Source organism: Peromyscus maniculatus, chromosome 14 (genome assembly GCF_049852395.1).
Source record: "Peromyscus maniculatus bairdii isolate BWxNUB_F1_BW_parent chromosome 14, HU_Pman_BW_mat_3.1, whole genome shotgun sequence".
Classification (NCBI taxonomy): Eukaryota; Metazoa; Chordata; class Mammalia; order Rodentia; family Cricetidae; genus Peromyscus; species Peromyscus maniculatus.
This window is the reverse complement of record NC_134865.1, coordinates 44,185,339-44,203,387: the sequence shown is the minus strand read 5'-3', so window position 1 is coordinate 44,203,387 and position 18,049 is coordinate 44,185,339. Positions and strand designations below refer to the sequence as shown.

At 39.4% G+C, this 18,049-nt stretch overlaps 1 protein-coding gene across 1 annotated transcript in view; it reads left to right on the top strand.

Moving 5' to 3' along the window:
* The window catches only part of Ccdc175 (coiled-coil domain containing 175), a 64,440-nt gene that overhangs the window by 22,989 nt on the left and 23,402 nt on the right, over window positions 1-18,049 (top strand). The window contains exons 8-13 of the mRNA XM_016008991.3: window positions 3,186-3,267; window positions 7,677-7,813; window positions 10,868-10,978; window positions 15,941-16,012; window positions 17,010-17,145; window positions 17,821-17,952. Of these exons, the coding sequence (XP_015864477.1) occupies window positions 3,186-3,267; window positions 7,677-7,813; window positions 10,868-10,978; window positions 15,941-16,012; window positions 17,010-17,145; window positions 17,821-17,952 (670 nt within the window). The remainder of the gene's footprint in view (window positions 1-3,185; window positions 3,268-7,676; window positions 7,814-10,867; window positions 10,979-15,940; window positions 16,013-17,009; window positions 17,146-17,820; window positions 17,953-18,049) is intronic.

The following is an 18,049-nucleotide window of genomic DNA, read 5'->3' as shown; positions in this document are numbered from 1 at the left end:
GATTTGTTTTGTGTCCCAGGATGTGGTCTGTTTTAGAAAAGCTTCCACGTCCTGCTAAGTAGACTGTGTATTCTTTGGTGTTTGTATAGACCATTCTGTATGGTCCAATTTATATATGATGGTAATTAATTCTGGGTTTTTTGTTGATGTTATTGTTTCTTTTTGGTCTAGATGCCCTGCATATGTGTTTAGGATAGGAATGTTTTCTTGGTTAACTGTTCTCTTAACTAGAATGAAGTGTCCTTCTTGATCTCCTCTGGTTAGTATTAGTTTGAAATCTATTTTATCAGATGTTGGTTAGGATAGTGACATATACTTTCTTCCCAGTCCCATCTGATTTGAGTACTTTTTTCTATCCCTTTCCTCTAAGGCAGTGCCTCTCTTTAAAACTAAGATGTGTTTCTTGTAGGCAACAGATAGATGGATTTTGTTTCCTGATCCATTCAACCAGCCCATTTCTTTTTATTGGAGAATTGAGGCCATTGATGTTTAAAGTTATTGTTGAGATGTGTACGTTAATTGTGGTCATTGTGGGTTTTGGTGATAGTGCTTGTTTTCTCAGAGGTATTTTGTGTTTTAGTCATTCTGGCTCTGTATTTCTTTTCAAGGTCTCTCTACTTCACTCATTTCTCTCTTTAACCCAATATAATGCTTTCTATATTTTCTTTCTGTTTGTTTTGTTGGATACAGAGGTTTTTTTAAGGCTGTTTAGGTTGTCGTTAGTTTGTGGTTAGATTTAAGTTAGTTTTCTTTCTCTTTTAACTACAGCAGATAGCTTTGCTGGGTATGTTAGTCTAGGTTGGCATTCGTGGTCTTTTAGAACTTGAAATGCATTTCTCTAGACTCTTCTGGCTTTCAATGTTTCCATTGAGAAATCAGCTGCTATTCTGATGGGTTTTCCTTTATATATGACTTGTGTTTTTTTCTCTGGCAGCTTTCAATACACTTCTTTGTTATGGATAGTTAGTATTTTAACTATGATATGACATGGCAATTCTTTTTTTCTAGTCTTGTTTTACTTACTTATTTGTTTGTTTGTTTGTTTGTTTTGGTGTTCTGTGTGCTTCTGTGTCAGTATAGGTATATCTTTCCTTAATTTGGTAAAGTTTTCTTCTTTGATCTTTTTGAAGATCTGGTCTATTCCATTGACTTGGAATTCTTCTTCCTCATCCATGCCTATCATTTGAACATTTGGTTGTTTTGTTTGTTTGTTTGTTTCTACTTTTGTTTTTCATATGTCTTGTTTATTTGGTCCAGATCCTCTTCTTATCTTCAAGATAAGCCTGGTAGGTCTTGGAGAGAAAATGCTGACTTGATCTTTCTTGTTGTTGATATTCTTTCAATGAGATCTAAGCATTCCTTTGTTAGTTCTGAGTTTGTTATAGGCAGAACAGTTTGGGGAAGAAGAACAGATGTAGAGGTAGGTTGGATATAAAAGTTGGAAGTGACTTGGGAGGAATTGAAGGGTCCAGAAATATAAAAATATGAAATTGTAAACCTAAAAAATAAAAGCTGACAGTCATCAGCTCTAAAGGTTGGCTTCTAACAATGGCACTCTGCTTACAGCCAGCTCCTCTGTCCGGCTCCTCTGTCAACAGCCAGGGCTTCACTTTTAACCCGCTTGCCCCTTATAGCCAACTACCTGGACCAAAGTTAACTTTTAATAGATGTTGCTACGTGACTTCTAGCATGCATCCCATGCCTGATGTTTCTCCATGACTCCTAGCATGTACCGCATGCCTGATGCTTTCCATCTTACTATAAAAAGGGGGCCAGAACCCACCTCCATTGCCTGAACACTGGCTGTGGTCTCAGCTAGCTGATAGGCTTTTGTGCCTCAACAGTGAATTTTTCCCCCTTTGTTTATTTCTGGAATAAAGTTTGCTTCTGGTTTCAGAGACTTTGGTGGTCTGTCCCCCATTATTGTGGGGGGACCCTGGACCCAATAGAATGAAGTCAGGTGGACAGAGGGAACTAGCCTGGTATACAGGATGTGCTTCCTGGACTTTGTTTCTCGTGCCAAAAGCCTAGGAGTCATCTACAATTCAGACTTTCCTCACTACCTACGTACAACACAACTCAGGTGCTAAACAAATCTACTCTTCCGCCATAACCCGCAACCCCACAGGTCTAGCCCAGGTCCCACAATCAGTACACCAGCCTAGTCTGAGTTCCCTGTCTACACTGCAAAGGAGCTCTAGGTTTGGGCCAGGATAATCCCTCCAAATCCCGCAAACTGCAGGACTCTCTCATGCCATATTCAACCTTTCCACCTAGCCAGATAAACCCCACACTTCAGGCTTAAAACAGGAAGCACAGCCTATATACCAAGCATTCAAATATATGAATCCATGGGGGCCATTCTTATTCAAACCACCATACATGAATACACCTATATATGCCCGCTTTCTACTATCACCCTGCCTGATTAGACTACAGCTATCTCTGTCAATATGGTTCTTCCTCCATTTTGTCTTTTTCCATAAAGACATCAGAATCCTCTTTACAAAGCATAGAGTAATTCATGATGCTCCTCTGCTCTAAATATTCCTTCCTGGTTCCCTTTACCATCAAATATGAAATCCTGCCTGACCTTTAACACCCCACATGATCTAATCACCATGTCCCCACTACAGTCAGGTCACCCTTCCATCTTAGCAATACCAGTCTATCTCTGGTCTCTGGGTCTTATCCGTGCTGAGGTCTTTTAGATCTGTATGTGGCTGGCTCCTTCCCAGCACTTAAGTCTTTTGTGGGTTAGCCCTGTAGAGATCATCTGAAATCACTTGTCACTTGTGATACTCTTGTTCCCAGGGTATTAATATCCTTACCTTAGTTTGCACTCTTTGGAATATATAACACTATCTGAAATATAGTTTAATTTTTGTATGTCATTTTTATTCTGACCACTCACTAGATTTAATTTTCCATAAGAGTAAGGATTTGACGTATTTTGTGTCCTTAATACCTAGCACAAATCTTGCACAGTGCAAGTGTTCAATAATTTCTTCTCAAATACATGAATAAACAAATGGTATATTAATTAATTAATTCAATAGAGTACTAAATACAAAGAAATAGGTTGTACAGAGATGGGGCAAAGAGTTTAAGATGCCGTAAGTAAGTGTGGCTTTGTGGAAAAACATGTTCTAACATTCATGGGTTTTGTTTCCCGTGTTCATAAGGTCGTTTTTTCAGACTCACCAGGAACACCTGGATAATTCATCTTCTTTCAAGAAGACTGGGATCTTGAATAAAATACAGCAGGTAGGGTGACAGAAATGACTTAGCCAATACATCTTATTTTTTTAGTTAATATGTTAAATATACAATAAATGTTGAATATTTCCAAAGTAGACTTTTCATAGACCACTATGATAATTCACAGAAACTACTTTAAACAGTTTAGCTGCTAGCTGAGTTCTGAGTGTATGAAACAGCAAAAATTGTCTGTGTGAAATGAATGTGTGAAAAGTAACCCAGATTTGGTTACTTTTCATGTGGGTTGATAGTTTTATATCAGGAATAATTGTGTTTAATGGACATGTAAATTACTTAGGGAAATACAATCATCATGCTATTGTGTGCTATCTGTAAAGCATGGCAATCATTCTACGTTTAATAACATTAATGTTATTTAAAGGTGTTTGAGTTGGATTTATCACCAAGAGAATACTCTAGATATTTTATTTTGCTTCTTTTTAATCTATTTTTATTTGTCTTTTAAATTTTTCCAAAGTTTTGCTTTTATTTTGATTTTTTAAAATGTACACCAAATTCACCCTTATGGAAATTCAATCTAGACATTTTCTAAACTTAAGTCAAAAGAAATTGAATAAATAAGTAACCATGAATATAAACCGAGATTTAGCTATGAGATACTCAATGAAGTGTTCATTTGGGGTAGTAATTAGGAAGTAGGAAATATGAATTATATCTAACTCACTCACTTAAGTGAGTATCAGTATTGCTCACAATATGTTATTGAGTGGCAGGTGCTCCACTGTAGAACAGTATGCATAGTATGGTCCACTCATTTATGTATACACACAAATGCCTGAGCTGTTCCTTATTACTGCCATTGAGAGAGAAATGCCCTTGGTCCCTCTTCCCTACCCACATATAATCACACCAAATCCCACAGTCCACACTTAGCATGAGGACCCTTTTCTTACAGCTTCTCTCTCTGTTTTGCTCCAAATCAACAAAGATGTAAAATTTATCCTTTCAATGAGTTTTAGAAGCAAATTTAATAACACTGATTACTCCGTGAGCTATGGCAAAAAATTTTAGTGGGTGTAGGGGAGCTCTCCCCCCTCAATATCTCCCAAGTCTTCCATCATGTAATTAGCCCCTGGTTGCTCCAATTTTACTTTCTGCTTCTACATATTCAACATTTTTTTATCTTACATACATAAATGTGACCATGAAATATTTCTGTCTCTACCTAGATTATTTTACCTAACACATTGCCCCAGTTTACATTTTTATCAACAACAGGATTTCCTCATGCTTAAAGGGTGAATAGTGTTTTATCATGCTTGCATGCCAACTGTCATTATCTTTCCATTGAGAGACATTTAAGCTTGCCTGCATACCTTGGCTATTGTAAACAATGTTGTGGCAAACATTTCTTTGGCCTGATAATACATTACTAATCTAGCCTGTTTATTATAAAATACCATTCATACATAGAACAGTAAATAAGTATGCATAAATGTACAGTATATATATAATTTTCTGATGAATATAATTTATTAATTTTAGCGATAAATGTTTATCTTTTTCTTTTTGGTTAATTTCTTTCTTTTTTTTTCTTTCTTTTTTTTTTTTTTTTGTAGCCTATGTCGCAAGAATATTCTCTGCCATTATCTTCCAGACCTTTCACATTTAGGTCTACAAACCATCTGGAATTTGTGCATGTGTCTATGGTGTGAGATCAAAGTCATTTTCTCAATTAGTCAAAACAGCTCTTTCATCAATGATACTGCTTTTGTGCCTTTGCTACAAATCAAGTGGGAATCATATCATAAATATATGCACAGATTACAGACTTTCTCTTTTGCTCGTTTGAACTATTTATCCCTCTCTCAGTGTAACAATATTATTTTAGTAAGTTTAAAATAAGTCTTCATAACTAAAAGGAGACAATTTTAGCTAGTCCTAAACCTTTGAATTTCTAATATGGTCTGTTAGGAAGCCTGTTTGGATTTTGACGGGTCTTGTCCTAAGACTATGAATGATCTTGAGAAGGATTTCATATCCTTACAGTATGGAAGCTTCTGGTCTGTGAAGATTGCCTGTATCTCCTTTGTATCAAATCTTCTTTCTTTCTTTCTTTGGTTGTTTTGTTTTTAACTATTCAGCTTTACTGATGTATCCAGTCTTTTCTTTTGGTTAATCCTCATTAAGATTTCTCTCTTTGGCTTTGTCTGTTCATTTGTTTGATGTTATTGGGCTTGTTCACTGTGTGGATTTCTGTGTCTCCTAAGTTCTGCGATCACATGTCCACATGGCTATACCACTCTGTCTTCTTTATCAGACTCTGGCTGTATATGTTATTGCTCATGCTTATACCTCTACCTTCAGCTTGTTTTCCATGCTGTTCTGTGTTTTCTTCCCACCACAGTACTCAAGAGAGAACAGCATTATCGGTGCTTTTAATCTGGGCTATTGTATTTCTCACTTGCTAAGTATTTGGTACCTCTTCAAATCTGCTATCACACGCTGCCATTTTTCATTCCTAGCCGTAGTTGTCAAGCATCCATACTTCTTTGGTCATAATAAACAATAGTTGTGCAGTTTAGTGTTTGATGATGCTAATAGAAGATGTTCTCGTGGATCTGTTGTCCATTGTTTCTCTCTCTTTTCTTGGTGGGAAATCATATGCGGGCTATCGTGCATTTAAAATGTTTGTAACAACAATTTGATACCTATGATGATGATGATGATGTTTTCCTTGGGAGAAGATCATCACTGACTTTATGTCAGACATGGGAGGTGTTAGCAGTTCCAAGTTACCTTAATCCACCTTAAGTTTCCCTGAAAAAGCCCTTTGGCATCTCAGCCTACAATGATGGAGGATTCAACAGGCCTGACACCTGGATTTTCTCTCTGCATTGGCTTTTGTCCCCTGAGCATCTAAGAAAACTAAATCTCTGAATGGCACTTTCCATATTGATGAAGGCTCTAAGGGCAGAAATAGTTTTATGTGGCACCCATTTCACTCTATATTCTTGCTTTTTCCTAGGACAAGGCTGACTCCTACCTCACTATATTATTAGTTATTTAATACTCACAAGAAGACAATTCCCATCATATTATTTTCATGTTACTCAGCCAGAGGGTTATTTTGAACTGCCTACCATTCCTACTAAACCTAACTTTATCTCCCTTAAAGCATTTCAATATAGACTTCCAACTACAGAATCTTACCTCATGAAGAACATCAATGAGCATGGGTCATGAGGAACATCAATGGGCATGGGTCATGAAGAACATCAATGGACATGGGTCATGAAGAACATCAATGGGCATGGGTCATGAAGAACATCAATGGGCATGGGTCATGAGGAACATCAATGGACATGGGTCATGAGGAACATCAATGGACATGGGTCATGAAGAATATCAGTGGGAATGGGTCATGAGGAACACCAATGGGCATGGGTCATGAGGAACATCAATGGGCATGGGTCATGAGGAACATCAATGGGCATGAGTCATGAAGAACATCAGTGGGCATGGGTCATGAAGAACATCAATGGGCATGAGTCATGAAGAACATCAGTGGGCATGGGTCATGAGGAACATCAATGAGCATGGGTGGTTTTGTTTGTTTGTCCTCATTTAGTACAACAATCATCTTCCTGGATCTGTCAAGGAATTGGACTCAAAACATTTCTTTCAAATTCCAAACCCCTTCTATAAAATATTACCACAATTCTTGCATATAACAATGCCTATCCTCCCATATTCTGTATCTCTACAGTATTTACAATATCTTACATATATATCACTTCATGTGAATTCTATCGATACATAGAAAACTCAAAGTTTGCTTTTTAAAAGCTTCTAGGATTTCTTATTCTTCAAGCATTTCCCATTTGTATTGGGTTGAAGAAACAGGTTCATCATGCTCACATTTTTCTGGGAAATTGAAGGATGCAGAAGGTTCAGTTCTACTTACCATGGAGCAAGCATGGTCAGAGAATCATGGCTTCTATGAGATGATGTTTTCTTTGTCCTATTACACCTTATATTTTTGAAAAGGGACACCAAATTGTTACTTCATAATCCAAAAAGTTAATAATTTTCTTATTGTTAATAAGAATTGTTAATTCTTATTGTTAATTGTTAATTAATTAATTGTTAATTAACAATTAACAATAAGACTGTTAATAATATTCCCTTTCAGCAGGAAGTATTATTCTATGGTTTCATGTCAATGTTTACAAACTTTCTGCATATTTGTCATAATTCCCAGAAAAATCTTCAAAGCATACAGACATATATTTGCTGTAGAATTAAGTTGTTTGCCCTTTGTGTGGGACCTGCCATGTTATGAGCAATATGTGCAGTACTATTGATACTGCTCACCACAAGACCACTATTCCCAAGGAAGCACGAATCGATTCCTTTAATTCTATTTCTTTCTCTCTCCTTTTTTCTTCTAGCTGGGGGAAAAACGACAGAAAGTCCAATCAGAAAACGAAACTCTCCGAGAGAGACTCCACTCACTCACGAGACAGTTTAAGATGGTCGAGAAGGAGGAGGATGAAGTGTTCTTGCAGAAACAGAAGGTCTATGATGAGTATGTCTTTCCTCAGCTTGCCACAGCTACGTCCAAGTGGTGACTGTCCACCTAAGCTCATCTTAGTTTTCAACCCTGTTTACAACAAGATACTCTTTACTCAGTAATCAATAGGCACACTTCTAATCTGCCTCTATGGTGCTAAGAAATACTTTTCTCATCTAGATCAGCTCAAATCCATAAAAATTAAATGCATCATTAACACTTGTAAACCAGGCTCAGTAAACAATTATTACCTGGTGAGACTTTCCAGTGAGCTATAATATCTACCCTTATCAAAAGCTGACTCAGCATATGTGTTCCGTTTCTTGGGCAGGAGTTTGGTTATAGTGACTTCAGAAGTACTCAAGGAAATCATTTCTTGTTCACTCCTATTGAACTCCATTTGGTCACCAAGGCTTGGTAATTCTACCTCCCAAATATTTCTCTGCTCTATCCCTTCCTCTCCGCTCAGCCTCTTACATTACCTGCTTCTCAGAACATCTTTTCTTCTTCTGCTTTTCCACCGACAACTTACCTACCTCCAACTCTTTGACCCAACACCATCCTATAACGACTGTATACCAAACCTCTGGTCTTACCGGGCTACAGAGAGAAGGCATTCTGTCTCATTCCATCCTGTATGCCCAGGACTTCATCCATTGCCTTGGAGGCGGTCAATATTCACTAGTGCCTTCTTATGAATATTAACAGAGTGGTATCTAGAAAAAAATGAAATTATGTAAGAAAAAGCCCATGGAATATAATTGCTGTATACACACAGGCCCATTTATGTGAGGCTGAGTTCACGTTTGTTCTTGTAGCATTTAAGCTATGGAGTTGCTACAATCATTGTGTCTCTTGTGACTGCACAGACTACCAGCTGTTATATAATTCCTCCAGTGCAAACCATCCCTAGATCAATACTGGAGTCGTCGCCTAGAATAGTAAATTGTGCTGATGGCAAAGTACCACAGCACTAAAAACTCACCATGGCCTTTTGTCTTCAAGAGCTCAGTCTCCATAACAAAACGCCATCAATTGACTGTCCTTAACAGAAATTTATTTTCTCTCAACTGTAAGTGCTGGGAACCTGCCAGGACAGTGCCAACATGAACATAGTTAGGTTTTAGGACCCTCTTCCTCACTTAAAATAGTGTGCTCTCTCTCATCTCCCTCCCCCCTCTCCCCCCAATCATACCCTCTCCCCCTACCTTCTCCTCTCCTCTTTTCTCTTTCCTTACATAGAAAAAGAGTTGAGTTTTCTTCTCTGTTCTTAGAAGAGCACTAATCTCATTATGAGGACCCTACCCTCAAGACCTAATCCACACTAGATCACTTCTCACTTCCCAAAGGTCCCATGACAATATGTGCCCCAAACATTATCAAATCCTTATGTCTCTGCATGATCCTTAAACATCGAAGTATGTAACGTTACTTTGCTTTCTGCATCACATTACGATGGTTTTGAAGGTGAGTTACTTAAATAGGATGCTTTCTCTACCAGAGAAGTTCTTGTCACTGTTGGGCCATTTAAACAAAACCATAAACTCCTCTGAGCTTCATTTTCCCTGCTATATATCAAGACAAAAAAAAAAAGTACCAATCCTACGTTCCAAGCCTGCCAGTATGACATAGTGAGCACCAAGAACAAATAAAAATAGACCTCATTTCTCGAAACTAACCCCCCCGCCCAAAAGCATGCCTTGGCAATGAAATCAACTCCACTAAAGCAATTTAAAAAATACCATTTTAAAAAAGGGGGACCTGCAGGGCCCTGGCCCCTGTTTTGGGTAACTGTTGCCTTGCTTGCGGACCTTGACCTTGACCTTGATATCCTCCCTATGCTAATTCCCTGCCAGGTTCCACCCTCCTGAATGCTTAAGGGAAGTTCCTTGTCTGTATATCCTGAATAATAGGCGTTAACAGCTTAGATGCAAGATTGTAAAACGTCAGTAGCAAAATTCTACCCTCCGGGGTCCTCCCATTGTGCTGTAGGCCTGTATTTAAGACCTCCTCCCCCCTTCAAGGAATGACATTCGGCATTTAAAATTTATATATATATGTATATATATACATATACATACACACATATATATATATAATTGAATGAATACTGCGAATGTAATCTATGAATACCACAAATGTGATTAATATCTTGAGTGTAATTAATGAATATCATGAGTATAATTTAAAAAATAAATAAATTAATTAAAAAAAATACCAACCACAAGAAGTCTCATTGATCTGTACACCCAGTCAGTAGTGAGTTAATCCATTCTATCAGTAAGACAAGTCTTGTAGCCCTCATTTTTGAGATGCTGAAATGGAGACTTATTCACAAGGTTTCTTGTCCAAGGTCCCTCTTCAGTTCAGATGTTCAGTCTATCCTCAAAGTTAGTCTGTGTTCCTCTCCTTTCTCAGAAAAACCTGATGGAAGCTATAATGTATTGAGAGAGGTACAGCCACTTGAGGCAGATGGAGTGCTAGATAACTCCCCATGCTGTCTTGGGTTAATATTGCAGTTAGTGTTCTTCTGGTGACTTGAGAATTGCAAATTTCATGCAAGTTCTATATGTACAATTATATCAACCCACTGCTTGAACAGAAATTTGTTTCTGTTTTTAATGGTTTATTTGGTAAATTATTCATAATCTAAGCTTCCCCAACTCCTTTTAAATTTTTTTTAAAGATTTACTTACTTAGTTTTATGTGTATAGGTGTTCTTATTGCATGTGTACTTGTGCACTACATGTGTGCCTGGTGTCCAGGAAGGTCAGAAGAGGGCATTGGATCCCTGAGAACTGAGTTACAGATGGTTGTGAGCTGCCACCTGGGTACTGGGAATCAACCCCAGCTGGTCCTCTGCAAGAGCAAGTGCTCTTAATCACTGAGCCATCTTTCCAGGCCCTGATTTCTTTCAAAAGGATTTATACACACAATTTATTTTACAAAGGGAAATAATGGTAGTATTTGGCCTGCAGTGTCTCAGCCTCTGCATTCAAACCTCCAGCCCCTCAGGACGATCATTCCTCAATTCAGTAAAATGACTGTCACTTCTTCTTTTCCTGACAGAAATCAGAAACAGATTGCACTTATTAACATGAAAGAAAACTTCCTGGCACAAAGACGACTTGACATCAAAAACATGGAAGACGGCTATGGAACCCTTCAAGATCTTCTTGAGTATGTTTTGTGCCATTTAAAGTTTTACTCTTCTCTGTGTTTATTTCTTTAAACTGGAACCAAAAGTCTATGTGGCCAGGTAGTATATTACAGGGAAGTAAGTTATAAGTAGCTCTCTCTGTTTCGCAGTTCCGAAAGGTCACGGTCAATGTATACTTCACTGAAGGGGTAGACCAGATTTAGGGCCAGTGACAAGCATGTGCCTGACCACTGTCTTCGCCAGTATCCTTCATTCTAAGTCATTTACATTACCCATAAAATAGTGCCTATTCCCAAATTTAATTTTTAAAGGTAAAAATGTGTAATTTATAGAAAGTTACCCTAATGTCTCCATCTCACCAAAGAAAAATTACTATTAATAGTTTGCCACACATGCTTTACATGTATATTAATATAAAAAGATATGTATCTATTGTACATATTTAAAACTGGATTTTATTACTCTATAACATGATGTTCCACTTAAAATTTTATCTGTGTAAAGACAGAAACATGGCTCAACACACTTGCAGCCACACTCAAACTCTAGGTTCAATCTCCAGCCCCACTGGATCCAACAAAGCAGAAATAAAAGACTGAGGAAAACCCAAGACTTGGAGATTGCTACAAGAAAAAGGAAAAACATTTTAAGATTCAGGCATAAATAGCAACTTTCTGAATAGGACTCCAATAGCCCAGGCACGACAACAAAAACTGCCAGAGAGGTTATAAAGTTATAAAGCATCAACTTGTAAAGTTCCTGAGCAGCAAAGGAAACAGTGACCATTCTGAAGAGAAAGACCACAGGGCGAAAAATCTCCACCAGCTATTCATCGGACAAAGGATTACTATCCAAAATATATAAAGAACTCAAAAAGTTAAATGCCCAAAGAACAAATAGTCCATCCAATGAATGTGCAAATGAATAAAACTAACTTCTCCAAAGAAGAGACAAGTGGTCGATTAACACATGATAAACTGTTCACCTTACCCACAAGCAAATGCAAATAAAAACCACTCAGATTCCATTTCACCTCAGTAAAAGTGGCTATCATGGAGAAAGCAACAAGAAATTATTGGGAGGATGTGTCGAGAAAGGAACATTTATGCACTGTTGGTGGGGAGACAAGCAAGAGAAATAACACATGAAATAGCTAATGAACCATGTATGCTGTGAACAACACAGACTAAATTATAAAATAACAAGCTGAAGAAGGACCAGACTGGACCAGTCTAAAAGAGAAACAGAGCCAGGCAGTGGTGGGACATGCCTTTGATCACAGCACATGGGAGGCTCACACCCTTAATCCCCCAGCATTAAGGAGGTGGAGACAGGAATATAAGGTGGGTGGAGGCAGGACCTGCCCATTCAGTCTGAGGATTCATAGAGACAGAATGCCGTTTGATGGGAGATTTCGTAGAGGTAAGAAGTCTCTGCTGTGGCTGGCTGCTCTGCTTCTCTGATCTTTCAGCTTTCACCCTCCATATCTGATGCCGGGTTTTTATTGTTAAGACTCATTAGGGTTGTGCTACATCCTGTGTCAGTGGAAGACTGCAAATATTTGTGCAGGACATTTGTGTAATAATTTTGTTTTTTAAATGCCTTCTCCTTTAGCCTGGTAGTCTAAGTAGGACTTTATTATTAAGAAATAGCTGCATCAGTGGGAGAAGGTAAGTTAGAAGTCTCCTGAGCACCATATGTTGAAAATGTTGTGTCTTCTCCAATATATATTTTGGTGTCTTTGTCAAAAAGCAGATGTCTACAGCTGCTATGTACTTATGAGTCCTCTGTTCTTCCCTGGACCTGTGTGTCTGTTTTTGTTTTTTACGTTTTTGTTTTTGTTTTTGCCAGTACCCTACTGATTTTGTTACTGTGGCTCTTTATCATAATTTGGAACCAGATATTGTGATACCTTCCAGAACCGTTCTGTTCACTTACCAACACACAGCCAAGCGCTCAAGTGCGAGCCTGCACCAAGCCCACTGTCAGCAGATGGAAAGACACAGTGGAGACCCCAGTGTAAATCAGTGAAATGGAGACTACGAGAAGAAAAGGAAGGATCAGTGACAGAGAGGTGGCTCTTTGGAAAGACTTAGGGCACCAAGCACTTAGCAAAACTTAGCAAAAGAGAAAAACAAAACTTCAAGAAGGAAGGGCAGACATTGCAACAGATACCACTCAGGTTCAGAGGAGCATTATGGAGTTCTTCGAAAATGTATAGTCCAACAAGTTAGCAAATGAACAAGCTGACAAATGACGAGTGTCCTACCGTGCTCCATATGATCTGCCCACAGTAGGTCAAGAGGATAGCGACAATTCAAACAGATCTGTACTGAGCAAGATGATCAAAACCGTAGCAAAGTGTCTCCCCAAAAGGAAAGCCCAGAAGGGAGCAGATGGCCCACGGTCCACTGGGGAAGTCATCCAGACATCTGAAAAAGAACCAAACTCTTCAAATGACTCAGTAAAACAGAAAGGGGGGAAAATGCTGCCAATTTCACTCTTTAAAGCCAAATCCCCAAACCTTGACCCCCAAACCAGATCCGAACACAGCAACAGTGAAAGGGAGGAGCTGCAGAAAAGTTCTCTTTACGGGCTTAGGTTCAAAAATTCTCAGTAAAATACTTGCAATCCAAATTCACCAAAACATGTATAAAAGATGACACTTCTTGACTGAGTCGTTTCATTTCAAATATGCATAGACAGACCGACTCAGGACCAGGAATCACATGAGCATCCTAATAGACACAGAAAAGCCTTTTGACAAAGTTGAAAGTCCTTTCCTAATAAAATCCCCCAAAGAAGCCAGAAAAAGGCCATGCCGAACCTAAACCCAACCGTATACTTACTGAAAGTATTTTCTCTGAAGTCGAGTAAGTAGCCACTCTTTGCACACTTACTTAATATAGCGCTCAGCCACAGCAAGAAGACAGGAGGAACAGCAGAATGGATGCAAACAAGACACAGAGGACCACATTATTTGAACGCAGGGCAGTGACAAGGCCAACAACTCCCACAACCCAGACAGGTGCCGGTGAAAGCCGCACGCAGCAGTAGAACCCTGGGGTGTGACATTGTAGTAGATAGGGTGACTATTGCTGTGATGAAACGCCATGACCAAAGCAACTTGGGGAGGAAAGAGTATGTTTGGCTTTACACTTCCACATCCTGTTCCTCATCTAAAGAAGTCAGGGTAAGACCTCAAACAAGGCAGGAACCTAGAGGCAGGAGCAGAGGCATGGAGGGGGGCACTGCTTACTGACTTGTTCTCTATGGCTTGCTCAGCCTGCCTTCTTATAGAACCCAGGACCATCAGCCCAGTGGTGCCCCGACTCACAGCAGGTTGGGCCCTCCCACATCCATCACCAGTTAAGGAAATGCCCCACAGGCTTGCTACAGCCTGATCTTTTGGAGGCATTTTCTCAACCTTGGTTCTCTCCTTTCAGGCGACTTTAGCTTGTGTCAAGTTGGCATAAAGCTAGCCAGCACAGACTGAAGTATAGGGTCTTTGCATGATTGTCTCTGCATAGACAAGCAACCATGTAAACATCTACTTTTCATTGTGCCAGCTTTGGAAGGCAAACCACAAACTTCTACGAAGAAGCAGGAAAACAGAATTGGGTTCAATCAGATTCTATTTTTCTAATGAATAATGTAAATTATTAGTTAGAGGGGTCTTTTTTTGAGATACGATCTCACTATGTAGCTCTGTCTATCCTGAACTTAATATGTAGACCAGGCTGACCTCAAACTCACAGAGTTCCATCTGCCTCTGCCTATTGAGTGATGGGATTAAAGGCATGCGCCACCACAAACCCAGCCCTTTTGATCAGTTACTGTATAGTTCTTCCTCTGAAGAACTACTGTATAGTTCTTCACTAAGAAGCTCAAGATCAAATGTGTAGCTCAATGTTATTATGAACTTTGGTATTCTATGTTATTTTTACCTTATTTTAAACTGGCTCAGATCATTTGTGGAACATGATATATATATATATATATGAAAAACCTTAGAGATCTAAAATAGGCTGTTAGATCATTTCAAATAGACTATGAAGCATAGTAGGTATGGCTGTTTCTGGTTGATTTAATTGCATTTTGAATAATTTGTATTTCTGGACTTCAAAAACTTACATAGCTACATTTCAAGTCTATGTTTCATTTATGAGTATTTCTGTCTTTGAAAAGACACAAAGTGGCACTTGACCTAAGTGGGGTGTGGTTTGTTTCAGTGCCGGGAGCACTGGTGGGAGGAAGGAGAACAGACACAAAGTGGCACTTGACCTAAGTGGGGTGTGGTTTGTTTCTGTGTCGGGAGCACTGGTGAGAGGAAGGAGAACAGACACAAAGTGGCATTTGACCTAAGTGGGGTGTGGTTTGTTTCTGTGTCGGGAGCACTGGTGGGAGGAAGGAGAACAGACACAGCCTTCTCCTGTATTGGAGTCTGCATTTCCTTCCAGTCTGCCACGAGAAAATCCCACCCCCTTAAGACCTTCCCTTCCTTCAAGAACTTGTCTTGCCTTTCTGTGTTCTGTATTGTACACAGTTAGACCTGTCTAGAACACAGAGTTCCTCAACAATTGAGCTTGATCGGTCCCATAACCCAGCACTGAGCTCCTTTCACAGTCCCTGGGCAGCCTGTGCTGTGGCAGGGTTCTGGCTTTCTGTCTTTGCTTCTGTATCTTTGCACACGATCACATCCTTTCCCTGGTAAGATCACGCCTTCATCTGGGCCATCCACACTCCGCCCTATTAACCGACAGCCTCCAGAGAGCTGCCTTCAATCCTTCCCTAGACTCTCTTCTCCATCCTTCAAGCCAAGGCCTGAAGGAGCAGTTCAAAGGCCCTTCTGTAAGGCGGCCACTAAAATTTTCAGTTCTTTTACATTTAACCATACTCATTATAATAAATATGTTAAGACCCTTGTATGTATTTGACAAACTACAAATCCAAAATCCAAAATGTATATTTATTGTTTTCAGAGCAACAAAGGAAGTATATCGAAAACAAATAAAAGCCATGATTGCAAATCTGCAAAGAGAAACTCAGAGAAGGTAACATGATGTGATGTGATGTGGTGGTGATGGGGTGTGCATGTGTGTTATCAGTAATACATGTTATCTGGAGTCCATTAGAATTATTGTCCTAAATTACATTATATATACATATATATATATATATATATATTCACTCAGATCTAGATGTGTTTGTTAGATTGTGTTTCATTTTTGCCTTGAAAATAACCAGAGTTTTCACCAAAGACTAAGATCGCCAATATCGATAGCCAATATTGGTACAATGCTTGATGTCCATGCAGACTCTGGGTCAATTTACAGGAAGGGAGATATGGGGGACAATAATTAAGATGACAGACATTCACAGGGACCACTCTGTCTTATTAGTTCAAAGTATGGCTCAGTCCATCTCTTCTCATTGCCTCACTCCTGTCAAGCTGGCAATGATTATGGCCTCCTCCTTACAAATTTTGCTGTGAATGTCAGGGAGATGATCCATCAAAAGTATGTAGATCAAATGTACCTAGTAAGCACTCACCAGCACCTAGGTATATTATTAGTACTGTTGTTGTTAATACTATATAATGTATAAAACTCAAATTGTATATTTTTACCATTCTCCAAAAATAGAGCTTTTTTTTTTCTTTAAGTGTGAGAACCTAAAAGCTTGAGGTTCCTTATTAGTACTTTGGGTGCTTTGGTAATCCCATGACTATTTCCGTCCACACCTCTCCTTTCTCCCTCTTCCCTGGAGCCTTCCTCATACCCATGCCCATCCTGAAGGAGGAGAGCAACCCAGGGTGGTTTCGGCCCCGTTCTGATGGGCATCAGAACAGCTCCTCCCTGGGACGCTGCCCACAGGGGCAGTACCGAGGCAGCCAGCACACTCTGTCTTCTCTCTCAGTTAACAGCTGGAGTGCACCTCACGGATGGCCCAGGCAACACGGTAAAAGGGTAGCCTCACTTGTTTCGCTTCGTATTTTGCCTAAGCTGCTGGGCCGACATAACGGTACTTCGGTTTCCTTCTGCTCTCCAGTGTCGTTGCCCAGTGGAGAATAGCCTGTGCGAGAAAAAGGCACGCGCGCTGGCTGGTGAAGATAAAGGTCACCATGCGGAAGATCATAAGTCAAATTGAGCAAGCAGAAAAGAGTCGAGTTGATTTACTTGAAGAGGTAAGGAAACCTAAAGGGTTTAGAATTATGGCGGTCCCCACAAAGAAATCAGTCACACCCCTTCAATATTGAAATAAACCTTATTTTACTAAAGGGTATTTTCCTCGCTCCTGATTTTATGGTTAGCGCAATCGCTACTTTTCTTTCTTTAGAAATCTGTCTATTTGGTGTGTGTTAACTAGAGATGTCTAAACCTTTTTATTTTATTATATTTATTTATCGGTGTATGTATGAGCCGTAGGCTCAAGTGGAGGTCAGAGGACAACTTCAAGGAACTGGCTTCCCCTTTCTACCATTTGGATCCCAGAAATGAAACTCGGGTCATCAACCTTGGTGGCAGGTGTAGCAGCTTGGTGGCAAGCTGGCCCAAGAGAGATTCAGCAAATTAAGCAGTAGTGCTCCCTAGGGTGTACCTTTTCGGCATGGTGCAGATCCTCACTTCCCAAGCATCCTTTATGACTCCCGCGTTTACCCTCTGCACGGGCACCACTCTCCAAGCCTCTTATTCTTTTTGCTCTTTAGATATTGTTTGGTGGAAGACTAACTTTCTAAAGGAACAAGGTCAAGGGTCATCCTCCTCTGTGTTTGCTGAGAAATCCCAGTTTGTCAGGCGGTTTAGACATGTCAAACTCACCATGAAACGAGAAATGATAAATGTCATTCTCCTCTACTTAGACAAGACGAAGAGAACAGGAGATCCTTGAATTTGTGGCTGAAATCGAGAAACTTAAAGTGGAACTAGTAGAAGAAGAAAATGAATTTATCAAGAAAGAAAAACGGTTAATGCAAGAATTATCCAAGTATGAGGTAATTTTTATTTTGCATCTAAGGATAACTTTGGAGGATTCTGTGAGGGAAAGGGGAATGATATTACATGTGATGATGATCATGTAAATGTAAAATA